The sequence below is a fragment of the Neoarius graeffei genome, chromosome 12, assembly GCF_027579695.1.
Source record: "Neoarius graeffei isolate fNeoGra1 chromosome 12, fNeoGra1.pri, whole genome shotgun sequence".
Taxonomy (NCBI): domain Eukaryota; kingdom Metazoa; phylum Chordata; class Actinopteri; order Siluriformes; family Ariidae; genus Neoarius; species Neoarius graeffei.
The window spans coordinates 58,696,721-58,717,158 of NC_083580.1; the positions used below are offsets into that span (position 1 = coordinate 58,696,721).

At 38.5% G+C, this 20,438-nt stretch overlaps 1 protein-coding gene across 3 annotated transcripts in view; it reads right to left on the minus strand.

Moving 5' to 3' along the window:
• Positions 1–12,878: 12,878 nt before the first annotated feature.
• zbtb16a (zinc finger and BTB domain containing 16a) overlaps positions 12,879–20,438 on the minus strand; it is a 177,095-nt gene continuing 169,535 nt past the window's right edge. For all 3 annotated transcript variants that reach the window (XM_060936133.1, XM_060936135.1, XM_060936136.1), the window contains exons 6-7: positions 19,072–19,239; positions 12,879–14,420 (exon numbers count right to left, since the gene is read on the minus strand). In XM_060936133.1, coding sequence (XP_060792116.1) covers positions 14,191–14,420; positions 19,072–19,239 — 398 coding nt within the window. In that variant the 3' untranslated portion in view covers positions 12,879–14,190. The remainder of the gene's footprint in view (positions 14,421–19,071; positions 19,240–20,438) is intronic.

A 20,438-nucleotide genomic window follows, 5' to 3' on the forward strand; every position in this document is an offset into this window, starting at 1 on the left:
GTAGTTTCTCTTAAGATTAATTTACTTTTCAAATGTAATTTTTTTCATATGTAGTGTTTTCATGTTATTTCTCACCCAATTCATTCTGATGTGATTTTCTGACATAATTTCATTTGATTTTCATATTCATTTTTCACATGTAGGGCATGTGTTTCTACTTTTACACATAATATCTGACACAATTGATAAAATTTTTACATTACTCACATAATCATAAGTGGAAAAACATGATTTTTCCCCCATAGTTTTTTTTCCCCCCATAAGGGCCTTGTGAATGTGAATATAATGTTGTTATTATTATAATATATTGATGAAGACTGTTAAAGATATCACATTTTGAGCTTCTATCATCATCAACAGCAATTTCAAATGGAGTCATTTTGTTATGCATACCCCGCTGTTGCATTTTAATCATAATTTCTATTCTCGGTGTATGCCTTAATCATTTAATGATACTGTCTTTGTCTCTTAATTGAAGTGTGTGCTGAAATCCAATGTATCTGAAGTGTGCAAATGTTGTATTTTAGTGGCAGATAATATCCAAAATATCTGAGTGTCTTACATACCTGTGATCATACACAGACACGTTTTTCTATGAGATCAGCCAAGACATGTTTGGTGTCTTGAGTTTGCTTCTTTAGTTTTACACTGGAGTTACGAAGTTAATGTAGCTAACATAAGAGCGGTTCAGAGCTTGTAGTTTAAGTCTAAATCAACACACACTCACATCAGAAGACATAGTTTGGCTCCATAGTAGCATTTGTACATAAACAGTTACATAAAATAATAATTGCTATCAAAAAATGAAATATTCCAAACACACTGAAACTATATTATAATCTGAATCACTCCTAGCATACAGTTTGATTCTCGCTGATTCAGAGGCTCGCTTGAACGGAGAGTAAGCTGAGGAAGAAATCGACTCGACTTCAAGATGGCTGCCACAACTGTTTTTAGTTCTGTGACATCCTTTGATAATTTTTTTTAGATGACTGTGTATTATACAATGTCAGAATGTGTAATGATTTAGGTTTAGCATTAAAGGAAAATTCACCCTGAATGACTTGCATATTCATCTTTATAACACATTATATTATGTGGACATGAATGTTTTACTGGGAAATACGCCACTTGTAAATTTTCATACAAGCTTCATCTGGGACATGGAGAACCAAAACCATGCCATAAATTTCTTTCTGTCACTCATGAGGAAATCAATGAATTGTTTTGATAAATTTGGGTATCTTTTGTTTGTGTGTCTATATAATAAAAAGAACATCAGATGTTGGCTTGAAGATATGAAGTTTATCTTCTCGTGTTGAAAAACTCACATTTTTCATACAAAATACATCGCGGATCTGAGTGACATTTAAATAATACTGGCTGGCTTTTTTTCGTGGTATATCAGATATATTCCATTCAGCTAGCATGATATTGAACTCATCTTCAACTCGTTCAATATCATGCTAGCTGAATAGAATATATTTGATATACCATGAAAAAATGTCAGCCAATATTATTATTATTATTATTATTATTATTATTATACATACACATTCCTTTTGGGTGTTCAAAATTCAAAAACTCTTTCAAAATTCTCTCCAAATCTTCCGTATTTAACGAAGCTAACCTGGTGGCCATGTTTCTTTACAAATTGTCACAGCCGTAACTAGCATGAAAGTTTTATATATCCGATGTGTGATGTCATGTTGTCTTGACAACCGTACAATATCGTAAACCATATTGAACCCTCATTCTCCATTGGTTAGAGTGACGTAATACACATAGGATAAGCGATATGCTAACAGTATTGCATGCTATCAAACCAAATGAATGAAACCTGCTAGAAGGGAATAGAATACATGTTTTTATTCCATTGAAAAAGTGTCCTGTATGTATACTAATTCCCGATATTTCACTCTGATGACATCACTCCCAGTGTTTTCCCACTGACTTGATGTGCATGGTCAAAATGGCGAACTGGTTCAAAATTAAAATTCTTTTGATTAACTTGCATTTTTTTGTGTGTGTGGATGTGTCCATATAATATTAAGAACATTACACAGCAGTGCGAAGATATGAAGTTTACCTTCTTGTGTTGAAAAACATATTCATTTGCTTCATTCAGTCATGAATATGTTCACCACTCGAAGATAAACTTCATATCTTCACTCAATGGTGTAATATCCTCTATATATTCAACGTCCAAGATTCATTTTGGAATGAAATTTTGAACAGATTTTTTTTTTTTAATTCTTGGTGGGCAGCACGGTGGTGTAGTGGTTAGTGCTGTCACCTCACAGCAAGAAGGTCCGGGTTCGAGCCCCGTAGCCGGCGAGGGCCTTTCTGTGCGGAGTTTGCATGTTCTCCCCGTACCCCCGTGGGTTTCCTCCGGGTGCTCCGGTTTCCCCCACAGTCCAAAGACATGCAGGTTAGGTTAACTGGTGACTCTAAATTGACCGTAGGTGTGAATGCGAGTGTGAATGGTTGTCTATGTGTCAGCCCTGTGATGACCTGGTGACTTGTCCAGGGTGTACCCCGCCTTTCACCCGTAGTCAGCTGGGATAGGCTCCAGCTTGCCTGCGACCCTGTAGAACAGGATAAAGCGGCTAGAGATAATGAGATGAGATGAGAAAATTCTTGGTCTGCTTTCACTGTGGTTATCAATTCATACATTACCCACAATGCTATTCGCCTACCTGCTTATAGTAATCCCAGTGGGATTCGTTTGACTGATGGAAGCTTGGAATGATGTCATATTCCACCTCTGGGCATTCAAGCTACAAAGTGGGGGAAAAACATGGATGCCTACATGTTATCTTTTGTTAGCAACAAGCTAGCCAGTTAACTGTGATGAGTATTCTTCTCAAAACAGCAATCTGTATATTAAATGTTACAGATTTAACAAGCAAATATGTGTATGTTGATTAATCTAAAGCAAATACTTGTACTCTACAGCATAACCCATTTAATAAGTGCTACTTTCTTTACTGTTGATGCACAGCCATGTTGACTTGATGTCACTTACTGAACTCGAAAGTTCAGTTCTTCTTCTCAGAACTTTTTTTTTCTTTTTGGAGGTTGGGAATTACAAATTACAAAAAACAACAACAACAACAACAAAAAAAAACAAACAAAAAAAAAACTTTCGTCAAATTCAGCATTAGACCTTGCTTCATGTTACCGAAGCACTGCAGCAGTGCTTTAGTGATTCTCACCTCCTCATTTAATACACTCCGCTCAAACAGATCTGCTAATACCACCATCAATGCCATGATGCTCATTATCTTGTATATTGTTAACCAGTCAAGCCAAGTCTCTGTTTTAGCTCAGCACAACTGTATTCTATTGCTGCACTGCATGCTGGTACTTTGAGTCCAGTGTTTACTGCCTCCACTACTTCTACACTGGAGTCTCATTAATATGATATTGAATGTCCTGGAAAATGATGAGTGAGAAAAGCTCTTTGGATTTTAGGAACTAACAGCAAAACCTGACCATTATGATTAAGATCATTGATTTTTTTTTCTCTTTTGATGATGCAAACAGTGTCCCCTATGACATCACAGCACTGCACACAACTGCTAACTCCGCACAGGAATAATCCAACCCCAATTCCAAAAAAAAGTTGGGACACTGTGTAAAACATAAATAAAAACAGAATGTCAAGATTTGCAAATCATGGACACCCTATTTTTCACTGAAAATAATACAAAGCGAACATATCAAATGTTGAAACTGAGAAATTTTATTTTTTTTGAAAAATATATGCTCTTTTTGAATTTGATGTCAGCAACACGCTTCAGAAAAGTTGGGACAGGGGCAACAAAAGACTGAAAAAGTTGTGTAATGCTAAAAAAAAAATCTAGTTTGGTTAATTGGCAACAGGTCAGTAACATGATAGGGTATAAAAAGAGCATCCCAGAGAGGCGGAGTCTCTCAGAAGTAAAGATGGTGAGGAGTTCACTGCTCTGTGAAAGACTGTGTGGGCAAACAGTGCAACAATTTAAGAATAATGTTCCTCAATATAAAATTGAAAGGAATTTGGGGATCACATCATCTATGGTACATAATATCATTAAAAGATTCAGAGAATCTGGAGAAATCTCTGTATGCAAGAGACAAGGCTGAAAACTGACATTGGATGCCTGTGATCTTCAGGCCCTCAGGCGACACTGCATTAAAAGCAGACACACATCTGTAGTGGAAATCACTGTATGGGCTCAGGAACACTTCAGAAAACCATTGTCTGGGAAAACAGTTCATTACTGCATCCACAAATGCAAGTTAAAATCAGATATAAACAATATCCAGAAACACCACCACCTTCTCTGGGCCCGAGCTCTTTTACGATGGACTGAGGCGAAGTGGAAAATTACCCTGAGGTCTGACGAATCAAAAGTAGAAAATCTAGGAAGGCATCATTAATGCTGAATGATATATACACGTTTCAGAGCAATATGCTGCCATCCAGACAAAATCTTGTTCAGGGAAGGCCTTCCTTCTTTCAGCAAGATAATGCCAAACTGCTTTCTGCACATATTAAAACTGCATGGCTCTGTAGTAAGAGAGTTTGGGTGCTAAACTGACCTACCTGCAATCCAGACCTGTCTCCCATTTAAAGCATTTGGCGCATTATAAAGCGCAAAATACACCAAAGAAGACCCTGAACTGTTGAGCAACTGAAATTGTATATCAGGCAAGAATGGGACAAGATTTCTCTTTCAAAACTACAGCAATTGGTCTCCTCAGTTCCCAAACGTTTACAGAGTGTTGTTAAAAGTAGAGGTGATGCAACACAGTGGTAAACATGCCCCTGTCCCAACTTTTTTGAAATGTGTTGCCGTCATCAAATTCAAAATGAGCATATATATTTTCAAAAAACAATAAAAATTTCTCAGTTTCAACATTTGATATGTTGTTTTTGTACTATTTTCAATGAAATATAGGGTTTCCATGATTTGCAAATCATCACATTCTGCTTTAATTTACAGTTTTCACAGCATCCCAACTTTTTTGGAATTGGGGTTGTAAAAACAGACCAGCAGTCACCAGATTAACACCACAGTCACTTAAACACATCATAGATATTTCAATATAAATGTAATGTGTTTCAAGGTGGACTTTTCCTTTCATGATTTTTCTTATTTGCTAGCTGTATTAGCACAGGAAAGCCATGGCTTAATGGTTAGAGAAGCAGCTATGGGACCAAAAAGTTGCCAGTTCAATTCCCTGGACCAGTAGGAATGGCTGAAGTGCCCTTGAGCAAGGCACCTAACCCCCAACTGCTCCCCAGGCTGCTCTGGGTATATTGTATGTTGCTCTGGATAAGAGTGTCTGCTAAAAGCCATTAATCTAATGTAACGTATTAGCCTGGAAGCTCCAGTGCAAAACTAAAGAACCAAACTTCAGACGCCTTGCCTGTTTGACTACATTATGGTTAAGAGGGGGAAAAAAATCTGCCTTTAATTGGACTCACTGGCTTTTTCCTTGATTATAGAAGTTGGTATTATTAGTTGCCTTAGGACCAACCCAAAATGCACTTATCGTAAAGATTTTTGAAACCTCACCAGGAGGCGTACTGTGATTGGATAAACGGCACTGACATCCGAGATAATTAAAGGAAAAATCAGTTAGACACATAATGGCAGCATTGATCACAATACAATCAATGCAGCATCGTCTAGGCAGCCTGTCAGAGCATGCTTTCTGCAGTTCACAAGCCATTATCCCATCAGTCAGGGCTGTAAAACAGTAAGTAATTTGATATACTTATTGCTACATTTAGTCTTTAATGTGCACATACATACTGTAAATACTCAAGTGAAAATTGTGTTGCTGAAACCTGTTGGGAGTGTATGTCATACTCATTTACCACCACTAGAGGGCTATCTATAAAAGCCAAAGATGATGCTGTTGGCTTGCTTTTGTCTGAGGCCATTTCAAAATCATCCTTGAAATCAGTCTCATGGGTTGAAAGAAGAAACAGTGATAAATAGTTTTGCAGTGAATACCATTCAAGAACAGGTCCAACATAGACTGTAGCCAAATAGCAAGCAACATTTATTTGGCTGGCATTTAAGAAAACAAACAAACAAACAAACAAACAAACAAACAATCTGAACGAATGACTTGAGTAGATTCCTTCAGGACATTACTTGTCTTCTAAATTCACTTGTCAATAGATGTCCCCAGGCTGCCAGCTGAGTCACAGACGCCGACAGGCATGGCTTAACTGCAAACACAATCAGAAGGATTTGGACACGAGGACGTCCACAATTCATCGCATCACGCTCTTGTCATTTAGATCATATGTGGGTCAGAGAGCACCCAAAAGATGGGACCCCCTTGGCCAGCACACAAAGGCTATTCAGATTCACATTCACACCAGATCTGTCACATGGTGGGGAGGGTCACATGACCTGCATGGCAGCCCAGGGTATGAGCGAGGCTAGGATGCTTCTTAAAGATAGTGAGAGTTAAAGACACCTTTAAAGTGATTATATTTTGGTGTCAGATCAGTCTAATCAGCTTTGTGTGTGGAGAATGAAAGGAGTTAATTAGCCCTGGGCTCCCTCATGGACATGCTCACTGAGACATTTTATACTTTTAAACAATCCATCTATTTTTCAGAACAAAGCAGAGGAACCTGCAGTACAATACAGAAATGACATTACCGTTTCATTTTACTCTGACATTTACATTTTCACCTGTCTGACTTAAGGTGTAAATTGCATTTTCAAGCCTTCCACTTGTACAACATACATTGTCCACACACGTCCTTATTCCACTTTAATTGGATAATCAATGCACACTGCTGTCTAATATAATCCACATACAGTACCGTATGTTACACAGACCAAATCCCACTGACAATTTTATTATTGTACTGGATTGTAGTTGCTTGTTCAGATGATTCCTCTGAGTCTTCTGAGTAAAGAGCACAGAAAGCTCACTAGCTCTGTGCAACTTAGGTTTGTATGCTCCACTCGTCTGCTTTCTGGAGAGAACGAGAGCTCTTTTGTTTGAGACGATTTCTCTCCAAATGGTAATCAGAGCAGGCTGTAATGGCAAGTCCTGCACAGCTAATGCTACAGTACATGTGTGACTCCCCTTCAGTAAGCAAAGCACTTATCCAGGGACTGTATTTTTCCACTGCAGGAAGAGATACAAATGCTCATTGCTGAAGGTTTTTATTCCCTTTTTTTTTATTTTCCTGGACTTACAACAGCTGCAAGTGGTTCTAAAACGAGTCCTTTCACATTTAATTCAAAACATATGAAAGCATAATTATATCCTCAGAAAATACACAAAATCTTGGTACAAATCTTGTAACTTATTACTACACTATAGTAGATCTAAGGGCCTGGTTAAAGGTGCAGTATGTAACATTTGAACAAATGTCTTGATCTATTTCATAATCAAACAATTCTAAAAATAGTGAGGGAAAACAGACTTGCAATATTGTTGTGCAACCGATTTCACTGGTTTCTGATTTTTTTTAAGCTTCAGTTTACATTTTTCTGGCCCTGAAATTAGCCCCACCCCTTTTCTCGAAATGGCAACTCAAACGGCATATGAAGGGCTTGACGAGACCAATTTTTTTGTTGCTCCAATTGATCTAGGAGACCACAGAGGGCTCTCAAAATTAAACTGCTTCTTGAAATTAGGTTGAACTAACACTTCAGTTTAAAACTTAACCATAAACCAAACATTATGCACATGTTCCTCTTGTATAGATGGATGAAATCGACTTGCAGCGTGCAAAAAGTCACTTTCAGAAAACAAATGTTAGTAACCAGTAGAATAATAAATCTAAGGAAATGTTTATGCATGAATGACATTAAAATTATGGTCACCTTTCCAACAATATTTCATTTAATATGAAGAGATGGAACACTCATGCTTAAATTATAACTGAAAGATGATTATTATAACAAAATATGTGTATAGAAGGAATATACAGGGTTCTAACTAGACCAAAATATCAGTGTGGTGGCACCAGTCATAACAGCAGGGGGTTTGGGGGCCACCTTAGGCCCCCGAAAGCTCACAGGTTCTACATACTCGGAGATGCATTCTCGTACATTTCCTGGCACTTGCAGGCCTCCCTGAAAGTCACTCTTTTTTGGTAATATGAGAATTTTTTTTTTTTTTGCCAAAAAGTTGATGTAATTGTTTTTGATTGAAGACTTTATTATAATTAATATTCAACTATATTAGTGACGTTTATGGAACAAGAATAAAACAACCAGTTGATGTTCACCAAGTGTCAGCTTTATTTTCAGCTTCAGCCAATTACAATAAATGACTATTCAGATCTAACTCGGGGACCGGCGCGTATTACGTGCATGGCGTGTAAGCACCTCTTAACGTGGATGGCACTTTACCGCGAACACAGCATAAGGAAGGTAAACCGGACTAGCACGATCAATGACCATCTCCACACAGAACTATTTGGGCAGCTATGCACTGGATGCTTATGTGGATGGGGAGTGGAGTATGTCCCCGAATGTAGAACATTCACATGGCAGCGTGCTGTCACTGCCGCATGGGAATAACATGAGAAAATTAAACAAGGAGACCACATTTTCAAGATCAGCAAGTCTTTTCATTACTGTAGCAGCATCTTTTACAAGCGTGTCGGCAATATTGTAGGTGTAGCGGTAAGGAAACATTGCGTAGCAGCCCGATATGCTGACAAGGCCTTGTTAGAACCCTGGATAAACACTGCTATGTACTACGTAAGAATAAAACAACAGGGCATGCTGTTACAGGAAAATAAACAATGATGACATTACTGTTAGTTTGGGATACAAATGCTGTGTTTTATTGCGGTTTTATTCCTCTTACACGACAGCAATCTGGCAAAGATTATAGTTTTTATTTATTAAAAAAAAAAAAAAGACACACCATACTTACACATCTGCTTCTATTTTCCTTTAAATGCTGTGGAACTTCCATGGAATAAGTTCTTTCCCATTACTTATGTTCATTACCTCCACCAACATTGTTAGAGGAGGTTATGTTTTCACTTCCATTTGTTTGACGTTTCCCAACGTAACTCAAAAAGTAACACAGATTTTGATGATATTTTAAGGAAAGGTGGGTCATGGGCCAAGGAACAATTGATTAGATTTTGATGCAAATCCGGATATGCATGTAAACATGGTAAACATCTGGATATTCTAATATGTGGCTTGGCAGAGGTATGCAGTCTCCCGAGTGCCCTTCTAGTTTACATTGTAACAATGATAAACAGTTGTTCTCTCACTAAGTTAAAAAGGCAAAAAAAAAAAATGGAGTTTGTTACCAAGAAACAACAAGATGCAAAGTGGTCAAAAAAACAAAAACAAAAAAAAAACCCTAACGATACTGCTTTACATCTGACTGTTACAAAACACCGACACTGGGGACTCCTTCCAAAAATAAGCATTTCCTAACCAAAAACTTCACCATATCCAGATAAACAATTACACACCATTTTACATCTGTTACTGTGGAGCATCCACTACGGTTATAGAAAATTAATAAATACCTTCTGACCAATCAGAATCAAGAATTCATCAGAGTTGCAGTCTGTGTGTAGTAAATGGAGTTGGATTATATATATATATATATATATATATATATATATATATATATATATATATAAATAAAACACCTTATATTAAAAAGGTATTAATGTTAAAGTTTGAAATTGGAAGGAAAATCATATTTCCTGGTACCTGGCCTTAAAGTCCCATAAACTCACAGAACAGCTTGATCATAAAGCACCTCGTGTTAACTGATATTAAGGCCTAGAACATTTAATAAACATGTAAAGACATAAAAAAGCCAGCCAGACTTAAGTCCACTTTTTATTTTTTTCTAACTGCAGATTTAAGATATACAACTGAACATTTGTTATTGGATGAGACTCATAAATAAAAATACAAAAACAAACAAAACAAAAAAAGTCACTACAAAACCTTCTACCATTAGTATTATGTAAAAAAAAAATCTCTCACTATTAAAGGCACACGATTTACTTAGTAACAACATTGAGAAGAAAACCTGCAGCATTAAATCTCTTTAATTTCTTTTTTATTTTTTTTCCCACACTCCATCAGAGAACACTGAAATGTTACAAAGAGATGTGTCTGATCCTACACAGAAAGAAAAACTACATCAGAAACCGATGCCGATATCTGTAGCACAATTGCCAGAAAGTGGTGCTACAAAAATAGCATGTGGCCGGAAAAAGACAAAAGGACCTTTTGCAAAGCTGAATGCAAATTAATTATTATTATTATTTATTATTATTATTTTTACAATTGACAACAAACAGAAAAAAAATAATTGGGCACCTTCTAAGATTAGGCTAAGATTAGGTGCTGAGGTAGACGTAACTAGAACAATTCAAAATAATTATAAAAACACTATATTTTAGTACAAAGCAACTGGACTGGCACTTGTGCTGTCACAATAAGGGGGGGGAGAAAGCAAGCCGAAAATGGGATACAGTAAAGGTGGAAGTTGGGAATTTGAAGGGGGGGGGGCTGACACTATAGAGTGAATTCGAGAAACACTGTTACATAGAAAAGCTCTGTTGCGCTTGGTCCGACAGGGCAATTGGTCCTCAGTGCTAATTTAAAAAAATGACAAAAAAAAAAAAAAAAGAAGGTCTTGGTGCTTTCAACAATTTCATCTAGACCTCAATGGCACATGCATGGCAACACGGCATGAAATGTCTACTCTTGCTAAAACACCACACGCGAACACAGTGAGCCAAACTCCAGGGATGCCAGGATGACACTGTCTCTTTACACACGCTGATAATATAAGTACTTGAACCAAAATAACAGTGATGTCAAGCTGGGGCAGTAATATCAGTGTATACACACACACAAAAAAAATAAAATAAAATAAAAAAAATTACACCATTATCAACTTTGATCAGCAAAACCTGTTGCTGATATTAACACGATTGAAGAAACAGTGCCAAAATTTTTGACTTAAAAAAAAAATCTCTTGAGATAAATGCACATTTCATTCCAAAGAATGGTTACCTTGTTTATTTTTGTGTACAAAATACAATAGCTATGCAGAATAGGATAGGATATCTAGTCACTAATGAAAAAATAGATCCTATAATGATTCAAGAGCTTTTCCCACATGGATATTTTTTTTTAAACCATCAAGCAGCCACAATGTGATCACAATGGCATCCCTGGAGCTCTAAAGACACCGATTAAGTTTTGAAAAATACAGAAACGAAGCAGATATCGATGGACAATTTGAACAATTTCATTTAGGCACAAATATTACAGAAACATCAGAGTAACATCGAGGGAAGAACTATATCAATGCCAATATCTTTTAATCCTATCGAGAGAAAAGTGGCATAGAACATTAAGATTTGATTAGTGCGTTCGACACTAATAGGCTCTCTTTTTCTCTCACACACTTTTACACTCGTACTCCATGGGAAGTAAATAAGAGAAGGTATAGAGGATAGGGACACTAGTGTGTGGCTTAATATCTGTTATTGTTGCCCAATATGAAACACTTTTACATCCGCCATATTATTTTATGCCTCTTACATTGAGCTACTTAGGCTTGCTTTAAATCTCACAGGGGGGGCAAAAGTTCCCCCAAACTCACAGTGTTTTCCAGAATACTACAAGGACACAAGACATTACTCATCCCACCACCCCCCAACATCTGCCCTGCCCCTATTTTCAGTCACTTCAAGTAACAAAAAATAAAAAAAAAATATTGGCAACATTGATTGTTTGAAATCGTAAGAACGATTTGTGTGTAATTGATCATTGGCATCACAATACATTTCTCTCTCTCTTTTTTTTTTTGTTATACTTACAAAGCAGACATTTGTGGCTGATTTAGTCCTTCACCTACAATGCATCAACATCCAGAAAAGCAACACTGAACCACAACAACGTTCACACACTTATGTCCAACATTACCAAAGAGGAGCAAGGCAAAAAATTCCAACCAGAGGAGAACAATGTCAAAAAAACAAACAAACAAACAAACAAACAAAACAAACTACAAATATTTGCCCTGCTGATACCTCAACAAATGGAAAGGGGACCAACACTCGATACAAAAATATCACAATTTTATATATCAAATGGCCTCTGTTGGCTCTTGCTCAGGACTACACTCATATAAAGAAATGTTGATCGACAGGATATCAATTTTTTTTCCTTCCTTTCATCCTCGATTACCACTTGCAGTCCCAATTGTCCAACGCACAATGCACAGCTGCATATGACCTGATCTTAGCAGTTCAGGCTTTGTGAACCATCTTTTTTTTTTTTTTTTTCACATTACAAAACTACAATTCTATTCACATATTTTCAAGTTTAATGCTTTTTTTTTTTAAACTTTAAAGTACTACAATCCATCGATTCCATACATACCTCATAGATCAACTCTTACCCCAAACTTAAGGCTTCAAAATCTCTTCTCTGCTTTTAAATAAAAGGTTTGGGGTGAAGGGGAAACAGGTGGGTTGGATAGAGCAAATAAACGCTTAGTTTTTTTTTTTCACTTTATCCATCAATAATAAATCTTGCCCTTTACATGTCACTTCCAAAATCTCAACAGACGGAAAAGCAGGAGATGAAAAGTTGCAATAATTCAAACACACACACAAAAATGTGCTCTTGCCAAAAAAAAAAAAGAAAAAACTTAGAGGTAGCTTACAAAAAATGACCAAACCCACAAGCTCTTAAACAAGCAGGGTTAATAAAAAAAATACCAAGTTTGGTAATAATAACAACACAATAATAATCTCTCATCACTGTGGCACATCATTTTTCACATCTCCTCTGCAAAACATAGCAGACATAACATGTGTATGTATTCAAATACACACACACACACACACACACACACACACACACACACACACACACACACACAGAAGAAACAAAGGAAAAAATTAAAAACACAAGCACATGAGGTCACAAAAAATACGAGGTAAATCAAGCACAATGTGCTGACAAATCAAGGTAAAATAGGAAATACAGACATAGCAAAGGAACAAAACCACACAAAGAGTTGATCTATTCTTTCATGGTAGCCCTCTGGGCTGGACAGACCAGGCAGGCCTCATACCTCCCGTTTGTGAAATCTGCTTTCACTCATCTCTCAGATATGTGGAGACCAGTCCTGTACATCACAGTGCCCTTTAGTGTCCAAGCCACTGGCAAAAGCAGCTTTAGTCATTATTTTGGTCTCTATATCAGAATATACACAGTTGATTAGATTTCTAGTGCGCTCCTTAACGTAACGTAATGTTCTGCTGAATCCTGCTTCGAAGCTGATTATTTTGTGTTAAACTGATTTCCTGTCATTTACTTGATGAAAAGGAACTAAATGCGTATTAAATGAAGCAAAAAATGTCCAGTTAATATTAAATGAACACATACAGCAGAAGAATGGTGTAATGTGGCATCCGATTATGTTGTATGAGGGAAAAAAAAATCAAACAGAAATTGTCATCGTAATATGTGCAATGAAGCTGTGAAAGGCTATGATGCAGAGACAGAGATTATGTAGAGAAAACTGAAATGGCATTTATCAATAGCTGGTTTGTATGCTGGTTAAGCCAATAAACCCTTAATGAATGTCAATCAAGCAAGAAGGCTCGACCCACCAAGGATTTATGGTACATAAGAAAAATCCTCTTTACAAAGCCATAAACTGTACCAACACACGACGACCTGCTGTACTGTAATTCAGATGGAAAAGTATCTCCCTGGCAGATGTAAGTGCTTGCAACACCTCCTGGTATGTCTGAAGTTAATGACGTCAAATCATAGCTATTAACCAGGGGATAACCAGGAGTAATTATTCTCATTATAAGAGGGCGTGATTTCGAAGATTCCTGCCTGATACAGTGAGAGAATCCTTTGTGATTAGAGCAGACTTCTTGTTTGAGTCACGACACCATCACAACACGACAGAACGCAATACTACAACATGACAACGTCACCATACTTAAGTACTTTTTTTTTTTTTCCACGTCCCCTCGGTCAACTTTGCCTTGCCCAGCCCTGCCGGCGAAACTGTAAACATTCCCCCCTTTTTGCTTCCTCTGTGCATTCCATCCTTCTGCTCTCCCACCCCTGATCCAAATCCCAACCCAGCCCAACCCTATGCAGGGCTCTGCCTCAATCAGACGTAGCACAGGTACAGATAGGTCTTCTCGATCCTCCAGTCTGGCGGGATGTCCTCTGGCTTGTGGCCCTTCATGTGCTTCTGCATGGTGGACAAGCTGGGGCAGTACTCCAGGCAGATGGTGCACTGGTAGGGCGAGGCGCCGTTGTGGGTGCGCAGGTGTTTGATCATGGCCGAGTAGTCCCTCGAGCGCTGGTGACACAGCTTGCACTCGAAAGGCTTCTCACCTGCAAGGGGAGAAAACGTGAGACATGGTCAGGGTGCCCAAGGATACACCGCTGTCAAACTTATCAAAGGGTTGGCCAAATACCCAAATGAAATTGAGAGTCAGACTTGTACCTCAACAGGTAGTTGAACAGGATGTAATCTGCTAAATAAAGAAGAGAGCAAATGTAGGAGAATGAAAACGAGGCCGCACAGTGCGACAGTCCTGGCAGTCAGAGCAGTAGTAGTGGAATAATGGTATTACATTTAGTCTGGTCGGCCAAATGAATCAGGATCAGAAGACACTTTATTAGCTAACGGCGCACTGAAGTGTAGAGAATTTTTATTGCTTAAACAAGGGCGTCTGAATCCATTGCTTCACCAGAGCAATGGGAAGACAAATGGGGCTTAAAATGGGACTTTGCATACAGCGTGCTATGGAAGTTTTAAAAGCCCCAATAACAAAAATAAGGAAAACTCCCAACATTAGACTGAGCTTAGTGGAACCTGCACAGTGACTCATGATAAAAGGTAACAGAAGTGCAAGTTAGTTGCGACTATCTGTGCTCATGTAGTTTGCATGCGTTGTATCGAGCTCCATTTATCATTTAATTTAACATGCATACAAATAAACCAAATCTCTGTTACTGTATGTACAATTATTTCATCCTGTACAATTCTAGTATTTTTAATTTGCGCTAGCAGCACTGGTGCAAATTGTTACTCTCTCAGGATCTTTCTACTTTATTTTTCTTCTTCTACTAATGTTTTGAGGATGCTACTTCTCCCTCAGTTTTCAACCCACCAATCAATCATCACCAAATTTCACATGCAGAATACTTCTGGGCTCAATTAAGTTGCTTAGACTTTTGGTGCTGATCTGGATCACCAAACTGGAATGATCCATGAAAAACAGACTTTTTTCAATCACGTAAACTCTGTCAAATTTCATGATTTTTTCAAATCAGTTTTTTTTTTTTTAAATTTTATTCAGGGAGATAGGCTGCAACTTTTCCTCCCTAAGCATCACTCTGGATCTATAGGGGGCAATGACCAGACATCCCGGTTTGTAACAGCTAGCGCAAATTACTGTGACTTTAGTCACAGTCTCTACTGTATCTAGTTATGTTTTGCTCATTTAAAATAAAACTAATTTGTACATAAACTAAATAATTGAAAATCAAAAGTCCTATTTATTCTTGTTAAAAACACCGCTGTGGTTTATACCTGAACTGAAATTTGAAAATTTACTTGGTGCAGTTGATGGTATAGTTAGGCATAATCAGACGCTCGCTGGCTGTGCTGTGAAAAATGTGCATGAAGACGCTCGTTTAAGTTTCCAAATCTGTCATTACTTAACTCTTGAATATTTTCTATTGTGAATACCATCCTTAAAAAGCTTATAATCTCTGCTTTCCAAAGAAATGTCTCTCATTAAGATCTGTTCAGTACTTTGGGAGTAACGGCCGGTTGAAGTTGGTACAACAGAGTAAAAACTCTGCTCGCGTAACGTCAGGAAACTGCCGGTGCTTTTTGAGTCACCGGAAAGCAGTCAGGCTCTCTCTCTCTCTCTCTTCTGATTGGTTTCTGACTGGATTACTCATTAATATCAATCAGATAACTTTTATAGGGATGTTCTCTCGCTCTCACTGTTTCTGATGAAGTATTCAGCAAAATTTTCCGTCTACTAGTTTTGACATTATGATTCATGGGAGACTTTCAAGTGAGTTTTCAGAGCTTTACCTACTTTTTTTTCAAATCAAACTGATTCATGTAAATAAATAGCTATTTTAGAATATAAATGTAGTTGTTTTGATGAAAAATATTGAGAGCTGAGTGGTTGGAATGATATTTTACAAAACTGGAATTCAGAAACGCAAGTGTCAATTTCAATTCAGTTAACTGGAATTGTTTATAGGATGTGGATCACAGAGTTTTTTCGAGGTTCGCCTTGAAAGCTGTCAATATTAATTGAAATAATCATTTATATTCTTTCATATAAACACTACTAAGCCCTACTTTTGAGAAACGCAGAGGCCTACAGAGCACACAGGGTATTAGACATTCTTTTATTATTTTATTTTGAGAGAGAATGGTAGATGTGAATGACATTCATTGGTTATTTATGCATATTTTATAATTGTATTTGTAATCAACACTGATTTCTCCCAACTTTGTGATGTATAAATGAGAGTTAAGATCAGCTTTGGGGTGGCACGGTGGTGTAGTGGTTAGCGCTGCCTGTCGCCTCACAGCAAGAAGGTCCGGGTTCGAGCCCTGTGGCCGGCGAGGGCCTTTCTGTGCGGAGTTTGCATGTTCTCCCCGTGTCTGCGTGGGTTTCCTCCGGGTGCTCCGGTTTCCCCCACAGTCCAAAGACATGCAGGTTAGGTTAACTGGTGACTCTAAATTGACCATAGGTGTGAATGTGAATGGTTGTCTGTGTCTATGTGTCAGCCCTGTGATGACCTGGCGACTTGTCCAGGGTGTACCCCGCCTTTCGCCTGTAGTCAGCTGGGATAGGCTCCAGCTTGCCTGCGACCCTGTAGAACAGGATAAAGCGGCTACAGATAATGAGATGAGAAGATCAGCTTTATATTGCACAAATAATGCCATTTGGTGAAACTTTGAAAAAGAGAGTGTATCGATTTAATGGTTTTATCTAATTAGCATAATTAATATGAAGTTGCATTATTTGTTTTTACTCATTTTTTTAAACTTTGTATTCAGTATACAACCATCTATGTGCCTTCCAGTTTCCATGTAAATATCTTGAAAAATAATAAAGTTATTAAGAAAAAAAATTTGATCTCATTCGTTAATGAGGCCCATTTTGGACCATGTGATCCTATTACATAATATTGCGTCAGTTTTCTAAAAATTAAGCCGTTTCTTCAATCTTTGACGTGTAATATCTCAAGAAAGGATAAACATTTTAATTCTGTAAAAAGTACGTCGTTCTGAATTCAGTGAGACCAGTTTCAAGCAATTTGGATTTTCACCAGATATGCCTACTATAGTACATCATCGATTCATGTGGTGCCGTAAACACTGTATACAAGGCGCATTCAGACCAGCTCCCACCCCTCAACCAGCCCTCGTTGAATCTTTTAAAACTTTTAAATGTTGAGCATTATCAGAAACGTGTTTCCTTTTTCTTCTCTCTTTTGCCATCTTGGGAGTAAAAATGTCTCACACCTGCAGCTTCTCTGTTGGGTCTGATGGGATCGCAGTACTAATTTGAGACAACCCATTGAGACAAAGCACAAATAAACATCAAATGTATCCTGGTAGACATAAACAAGCCAGTTTATATGTCTGTCTTCCATAGATTTAACGCTAACGTGTTTAATAAATAAAATGGCAATAGACATAACATCTGCCTCACGTACAGGATTTTATTTTAAACCAAGTTAATAGTTCTTAAGAGTCTTAAACTTTGAACTGCTAGCCATTTCTTTTCAATTTAAAGAACATTTATTGAACACCACCAACGGAAACTTCACTCTGTTTAGTCTCAGTGTAATAAATAAATCATCTAAATGTTGAACTTTGGACAAAGTTGCTGGAGAGCCCCGAGTCCAGGTGAAGGGCAAAGCCAGCACCTGTGTTAGGTCACCCTGGTGGAACTCTAATCACCAAGTTGTTTGCTTGTGTCTTTCCCCTGCTGACAGTGGACTACACTAACCCTGACCTGGATGGTCGGCGCAATGTCACATCCATCTATGCAACAGCCCTAATGAGACAGTCATTAAAGCTGTGGGCAGGCGTGTGCGTGTGGTCAGTGTATTTTAACCACACTGTAAACAGGGCAGCCTCAGATAACCAGGCAATAATGAATTGCAAATGGAGCTCAGCTATTGATTGGTCATTGACAGCGCGGGGGTTGCCGATGTCGATGCTTCATCAAGCAGCTCTCTTTTGTGCTCGCCAGCCTTTGACTGTGAGCTTGTCACTGCTCTTGTTATCTCAGACGCACTCCGTTTGCCGCCAAGGCCCTACCCTGACAAAAAAGCCAATTATTTGACAGGCTGCCTTGATAGTGGTGGCTTAACAGGAGTCTTACTGAGCGGCAGAGGGGAGGAGAAGGCCTGGACGTAACAGGGAGACCTGGTCGCTCCACTACTGCCCTAATCCGCTCGTCATGAGGTGAGCTGACTGACAGCAAGGGAAATGCTCTGCTCTTTGGTGACGGCCATATAGAACACTAAAACCGTAGAATCAATCAAGCATCCCCTTTAAGACACCAGGTTTCTTTAAGCAGAGTTGATGCAAAAGCCCCGACATCTTGAAGTGGAAGGAAAATGCAGACTTAAAAACGTACGGTTTGCACATAAGAATTATGACCTGCTCGTTTTCCCACATCAGGCCAACAGAACCTGATGCAGAGATACTTTAATACCTAAATCAAATGCACACACTTTTCCTTGTGTTCAAATCAGCCAAGATGAAGTTTGTGGCTTTAGTTTTGCACTTGAGCTACTAGCCTACTTTTTAGCTACATTATCCCTGTAGCTTCACTGCAAAACTACAGAAGCAAACATTGCATTAAAAAAAAAAAAAAGGTGTCTTGGTTGATGGACGATCATTGGAATAAGTGAAGAAATTGTATTGATTCTTTTTTGTTTTTTATTCCTTCAAGAGCACTAGAGTGTAGCTAAATGTGTTGACACGTACCCGTGTGCACACGGTAGTGGGTCTCCAGCTGGTGTTTTAGGCTGAACTTCTTGCCACAGCCATTACATTCATAGGGCTTCTCTCCGGTGTGGATGCGCTTGTGGCCCTTCAGTGTGCTCTCGTCTCGGAAGCAGCTCCCGCAGAACTCGCATTCGTATGGATGGTCACCTGGGACACGGAAATGGTACAGAATGTTCAGGGATTTTAAATGGAGAAATCACTAAAAAGTAAACCATAATGTGACCATTAGCATGTTGTATATAAAAGTCGAACTCCAAGCCATTTGCTATGAAATAATTCATAATCTGCAGTGCTGGGCAGAGGAGGAGAGACTCCCCTGCTGACTCCTGACTCCTTTCAAGTTTTTTTTTCCCCCCTCCCAGCCCTGAGCACCATATAAAAGAGTTTTTTATTGCCAAGATCACCTTTGGCTTGCTCACTGGGAGTTCAGGTTCTGAGAAAATCTGTATTGTGAACATCACAAAAATCTATTCAATTTTTGTTATATTCTAGTCCATTCTTTTACATTATATTCAATTCGGTGAAATTCCCTTCCCTTTCCATTATATTCCAATTCATTCCATTTGAATTCTATTCCATTCATCTATCCATTATCCGTAACCGCTTCTTCTGTGTAGGCAAGCTGGAGCCTGTTCCAGCTGACTACGGGTGAAAGGCGGGGTACACCCTGGACAAGTCACCAAATCATCGCAGGGCTGACACATAGAGACAAACAACCATTCACACTCTCATTCACATCTACGGTCAATTTAGAGCCACCAATTAGCCAAACCTGCATGTCTTTGGACTGTGGGGGAAACCGGAGCACCCGGAGGAAACCCACGCAGACACGGGGAAGAACATGCAAACTCCACACAGACAGGCCCCCGTCGGCTGCTGGGCTTGAACCCAGAACCTTCTTGCTGTGAGGCGACATTGCTAACCACTACACCACCGCGCTGCCCCGATTCCATTCAATTAAATTCTATTCTCTTTCACTCCATTCCATTGTTGTGTTGTTGCGTTATGTTGTGACACTCCTCTTCTGGTGCTACTGAGCAAGGAATGGCTTCGAATTATAATCCCTATATTTTTGCCCCGCACAAAAGAGTCAGTGATCAAAATATCATAATAGTAACTGGATTTGGCTGAGGATCACTAATGCTGAATTGTCAACCATCATCTCCTGCACAGAGATGGCACCAAGTGTGACAAAACAACATCTCATTTACAATTCATCACCCTCTTCTTACAGGCCAAGTTTCATCAAAACATTCTCAGCGCCGAGGCGTGCATGTAATGGATATTCACATGTCAATAATCTGGGATATTACGATATGCGAGGGCGCACCGTCTTGCCCTTTGCT